The sequence below is a fragment of the Sebastes fasciatus genome, chromosome 18 (assembly GCF_043250625.1).
Source record: "Sebastes fasciatus isolate fSebFas1 chromosome 18, fSebFas1.pri, whole genome shotgun sequence".
In the NCBI taxonomy this organism is placed as follows: Eukaryota; Metazoa; Chordata; class Actinopteri; order Perciformes; family Sebastidae; genus Sebastes; species Sebastes fasciatus.
The window spans coordinates 18,872,866-18,878,865 of NC_133812.1; the positions used below are offsets into that span (position 1 = coordinate 18,872,866).

At 39.5% G+C, this 6,000-nt stretch overlaps 1 protein-coding gene across 9 annotated transcripts in view; it reads right to left on the minus strand.

Annotated features, from left to right (window-relative positions):
* The window catches only part of otofa (otoferlin a), a 90,979-nt gene extending 88,556 nt beyond the window's left edge, over positions 1-2,423 (minus strand). For 8 of the 9 annotated variants that reach the window (XM_074615731.1, XM_074615733.1, XM_074615730.1 and 5 more), the window contains exon 1: positions 2,070-2,423. In XM_074615731.1, coding sequence (XP_074471832.1) covers positions 2,070-2,151 — 82 coding nt within the window. In that variant the 5' untranslated portion in view covers positions 2,152-2,423. The remainder of the gene's footprint in view (positions 1-2,069) is intronic. The other variant, XM_074615729.1, reaches the window with a different exon arrangement.
* Between the last annotated feature and the right edge of the window lie 3,577 nt (positions 2,424-6,000).

The following is a 6,000-nucleotide window of genomic DNA, read 5'->3' on the forward strand; positions in this document are numbered from 1 at the left end:
ACCTTTATGGTATCTACGCCTACTGTTTGCAAAGAAAATTTCATGTGCACTTCTGCTTTTTTCTTGAACACCATTTGATATAAGTGGAAAATCAGTGAGGGCCACTTGTGTCTTGAACTGGGCAGTATTTGAATTAGCACACTGACTGAATAAGATATGCAGGGCAGAAATTTGGGGTAACACACACATCGTTGCTTTGGCTATAACAACTTAGCAAACAGATGAACTGCAGCTACTGTGCCTGCAGTTGGTCCATGGGGGGGAAGACGAGCAGACGATCTAATCCTTGACTTGGATGACACGGTTCATGTAAGATCAAGACTCTGGTGAATTCACTGCAGCACGACACTGAAAGCCATCCTCTCTCTGCAGTGCACACACAGTCATGCACACACACTATCACAGAGTAGAAGGGATGGGAAGAAGGGTTGGTCTTGTAACATATAACACAATACTGATGCTGACAGCAGCATGTCTAATCAGAGATCAGTGGGGAATGAACACCTGTCATGTGTCAGAGAGTGGACTGATCGCTGTCCAAGGTGCTGAAACACACACACACTCCTCTCTCTTCCTGTCTCTGCTTCTCTCGCACCACACAAAGAAATACATGAATGAATCCACTGATCTCCCTCCAATCAGGGTTGGAAATTAAATTTTTTCGTCTACCTGCCACTGTAACTGGGGGATTCTACATTTTACCAGCCACTCAATAGATTACCGTTGTTGTTTTTTTTGGGCTGGTGAGTGAAGCAAATCTAGCAGCCACTTGCATTTTTTACCAGCATTTGCCTGCATGGTGGCCGGTGCTAATTTCCAACCCTGCCTCCAATCCCACAGTTATCCCTGTTTCCTCTGAACAGCAAGTGTAGAGGATAATGACTGTTAGGATAATGACTCTTTAGGAGCTATAAAACGCCAAAGGACTAGTGGATTGGCAATTACCCTGAAGGTATGATAAAGGAGACACCCACCTCCAACATCCTCTCTTCAGTAATCAATGCCATCAGTTTTACTGGATTCTCACCCTTATTGCTTTATGGGTAAAAATGACCCAACAAGTGAAAACACATGAGAAATCACTGTAATGTCACTATAACAGTATAAACAGTTAAGTTATACATTACCTTTTCTGTAAACACCGTATTTCAAATAGAGTTTCTGTAATACTTTGGAATTAGAGCATGATATGAATATGAGGGAGTAGGCTATACTAAATGCGTAGCCTATAACAAGTGCAAAATGATGAAATTAAAGTCCCATTAGGGGTTGGATTTTTGTGTAGTATCATTTAACTCGTATAGGCTAATGATTTTGTTCTCTTTTTTTATCTGAATATAAGTCCAGTTCCCACTAAGAGAAAGTGGATCACTTCAGTCCAGTTCTGAGGTCTCTACACTGGCTCCCTGTCTCTCAGAGAGTTGATTTCAAAATACTGCTGCTGGTTTACAAAGCACTAAATGGTTTAGGGCCAAAATACATTTCTGATCTTCTGCTATGTTCTGAACCATCCAGACCTCTCAGGTTATCTGGATCAGGTCTGCTTAGTGTCCCCAGAGTCACAACTAGACATGAAGTTCAGTTTTTCTGCATCAAATATCTGGAACAAGCTCCCAGAAACCTGCAGGACCAACTCCAACTCTGAGTTCAAACTGTCCTGTTTGCTGCTGCTGCCTTTTATTAAACCAGATAATTATCTTATACTGCACTAGAGCTTTTACTCTTGTGTGTTATATTCTATTTTAGCTTCTATCCTATAGCTTTTCTAATCTTTAATGTTTTTATAACTGTTTTAATTATGTCTTAATGTTCTTTTGCACTTTGTCTCAATGTTCTTGAATGATTATGTAAAGCATTTTGAATTGCCCTGTTGCTGAAACGTGCTCTACAAATAAAGCTGCCTTGCCTTTGGATAAAAGTGCGCATGGATACATCAGAGCGCAGCGCGTCTCCAAGGATGACCGCCAACTTTTTACGCACCAGAGCTGATTATCTCCATCATTATAATATAAATCAAGGCTGATTCAATGCAACAACATCCAGGCTACAACACAGAGATGTTCTCCTACCTCTGAATGTAACTTTGGCGATCCGGTCTCCTTTCCCCCGGAGGTGAGCGACCGTCTTCAGGTGAACCATTAGAGCCATCATGAGTCCACGCTGCTCAGAGTGGGAGTGATTCTAACTCCACACGGATCCACACAACTTGAAGCAGGTTTTTGGTGCAATCTGGTGCTTAATGATCTTCAGCTGAGTCTCTCCTTGGACACAAAAGAAAGCGTTTTCCATACGAGCAGCAGCATGTAGAATATATATTTTTGGACACACAGAATTAAGAATAGTGATTTAATTATAGGCTCCAGTTCACATCTCCTCTCTCGCTCCGTAGATGCTCTGCTGGGTCTGTCGAGCATCTCTGTCGATGGCACTTGGTTTTACTCTGCTCGTCATGCAGGAAGAAGGGAGGGGGCTTCAGCTCCAGCTCCTCTACACTGTTAAGAATTTCCCAGTAAAATAACAGTAAAGAACTGGCAGCAGGGTTGCCTTTATGTTATTGTAAAATTAACATTATTATACTGTCGCTGAAATTTTTTATTAATATTTTTTATAATTTTTTATTAATTTCACAGTATTTTACAGTTAATTTACTGTTTAAAGATACATTATATAGCTGTTTTTCACCTTTCTTTTACATTATCTTACTGATTTGTTTTAATGCACTATTTAGGTTTTTACATACATTTTAATAAACATAATTTTTTGCCTAGATGAATAGACTTAGCAGGTTACAGACATAGGAATAGTCACACTAAATACAATTAAAGGCACTTGTTAGGAAAAAGGCTATAATAGACTTGTTGACACTTTTCCCAAAAATGTATGTCTATAGCTGGCTACAAGCACAGAATGCAAACCAGAACAACATGTGAGTGAAGAACAATAAAGCTAATTCACTGATTTTACAATCATGTACAATGTACAAGCCTCACATGTGTAGATCAGGTCCCAAAATTCAACAAACACTGCATGAAACTGTTACTGATGATACTTTAGACAGTTGATCAGCAGTAAAGTGCTGTTTTTTAAGAATGCATTATAGTTCAGTTATGAGCGTAATTTAACAGGTTTTCTTTTGTATTAACATTAAAGCACTGTTTTTAGAAATAACAGGTTAATACTGTTGAAATCCTGCTGTAAATTAACAGCAATTGTTTACAGTGTATCTTCGGCAATACAGCTCCAGCCTAGTGGGGATGGATGTTGCTCTAATTGTAAAACATCAGCCCAGCTCTGGGATTTGAGGGAAATTCACTGCCTCCTTTTTTTCAGGGAGTAAAAAATCCTCATGAGCCTGCTGTACACCAGATTCATATTCTTTATCTTCACTGCAGACTGTCTGCTCAGTTAAAAAGACTCTCAAAATATAGAGCAGAAAATACTTTTTTTTATCTAATTTCTGCACACAAAAGGCAGAAATTAGTCTATTATTACATATCACATCCAGACAGGACACATTAAAACACATTTACATAAAAAGTACAATACACCAATAGAAGCTACATTAAAATTAACCTATTTTTGCCATATATTAATAAAGGATAGACTATTTCAACAAGTCACAGTGTTTCTTTTTCATCTTCTTATTAGGGCTGTCAATTAATTCAAATATTCAAAATTAATCGCACGATTAATCGCTATTAATCACACATTTTTTATCTGTTCAAAATGTACTTTAAAGGGAGATTTTTCAAGTATTTAATACTCTTATCAACATTGTAGTGTGCAAATATGCTGTTTTATGCAAATGTAGGTATATATTTATTATTGGAAATCAATTAACAACACAAAACAATAACAAATATTGTCCAGAAACCCTCACAGGTACTGCATTTAGCATTACAAATTTAGTCAAATCATAACATGGCAAACTCAAACCCAACAAAGGCAACAACAGCTGTCAGTGTGTCAGTGTGCTGACTTAACTATGACTTGCCCAAAACTGCATGTGATTATCATAAAGTGGGCATGTCTGTAAAGGGGAGACTCGTGGGTACCCATAGAACCCATTTTCATTCACATATCTTGAGGTCAGAGGTCAAGGGACCTGAAAATGGCATATTTAGTGCAAGTGTGGAGCGTTATTTAATCCCAATCCTGTTGAAATAGCACGACATGCTTGGTACCAATAGATTCCTTAATTTTTTCTAGTTCCATATGATATCTGAAGCTTCACTCTAGCTCTAAAACCTGCTACAGCCTCTGAAAGACAGTAAAGTCGGTCGGGATCGCCCGTGGGTCTCAGAGGGTTAATATTATTATAAAGACTTTATCATGACCTTAAGATTTCCTTAAGGTTTCTAAAATGTACTGTATCATAGGATTAAATATTATTCTTTAGGACAGATGCTGAGTAAAATGCAGTTGTTCTTCCCCCACCCCTTTACTAAGGATAAATTAAGGTCAGGGGTCAAATGAGCTTTATCCGTTGGTCACACAGGGTCAGATGTTGGGTAGTGGTCGTTCTCTCTGCTCAGCAGAAACCATGTTTTACACCTGCTGGCTGTAATCCATGTATCTGTTACAAGGAAAGACCAGCAGGTAGGCAGCTGTGCCAAGAGCCTTCAAACAGGTAGCTGACAGGTCCTGAGGGGATTCTCTGGGAGGAAAATGAAGAATAATTCACTGCTTCACCAGATGTTGGTGCAATTTTAAAAGATGTAAAAGACCAACACCCTCCCAGAGCACTAGTGCATCGGCATTTTTCATGTGTGGGAGTATTACCATAAATTTACTGACAAGGATAATGGCAATAACGATATGGGTTTAGAGACGTTTGTTATACTGTATTTAGAAGATGGAGAGGAGGATGAGGGATCAAGGGATGTGGTTTTAGGGATGAAGGGTAAGGGATCAAGGGATGTAGGTAGAGGGATGAAGGGATGTGGGAGAAGGATGGAGGGATAAGGGGATGAAGGGATGAGGGCAGAGGGATGGAGGGATAAGGGGATGAAGGGATGATTCTTGTTCCTGTATTCAAATGAGACAGAGAGAGAAAAGAGAGAGGAGATAAAAAGGGAGTTCGGGGGGAGGGCTGAGAAGTGAACAGATCAGGTGTACTTAAATACTTAAATACTTTTGTGCAGAAGTTGGATGTGTTTGAGGCGTGGTCTTTGTTCCCCAACTTAGTTATAAAACGTCCTATATTTGAGAACACCTGGCCTGTAGCCTTTTTGAAACATGCAACAAGTTTAGCTCAAGAAAAAAACGATGTACTCAAATCTGCAAGTAATACTGAATTACACCTCATCGCGTAAATAACAAGTATCAAACTTAACTGTGCTGGGAGTTTATTCAGAAACGCCACTATTAGGAGTAGCACAGTGGCCCTGATGGCAGCAGGAACCCCTCTGACAGCGCTGTGATGTTTCCCTGCAGACACAACCAGACTATCAGCACAGCTTATTGGTCCTGCCAAGATATAGGAACCGCCTGTCAGATACTGTAGGAATCATCTGCTCACACAAAAATACATACACTGTGTAGAGTCTGACACGTTGACATGTATATTCAGCAACTGTGTCACTGTTATTTTGCCCTCCCTCACTGATATAAATGGGCAAAATAACAGTACAGTATAGCACAATACAGCTCAACAGCACCGCAAAATGATCAAATAGTTGAATCAACACCTCTCTAACAACAAAAACTGAACATTATATCATCCGTGAAAGTATAGGATTTATTGCACCGCATTAGTTTTAGCTATGCACCGAATAAACTGGCAACTGAGTGTACATCTAAAGAGCGTTAAGGACCAGTTTTCCCTTTGAGCTTGGTGTTTCTGTTTACTGAACCACCCTATTTTTAGTTACTGTCTAAGACAGTTAATTAGATGGTTTTCTGACTCTCCCAGAAAATACGAGAAGCACAAAGACAACGGTGGGCTGGAAGAGCTGGTTCAGTAATTCATCATCTCTGTATAGGAGATACCCCAAAGGA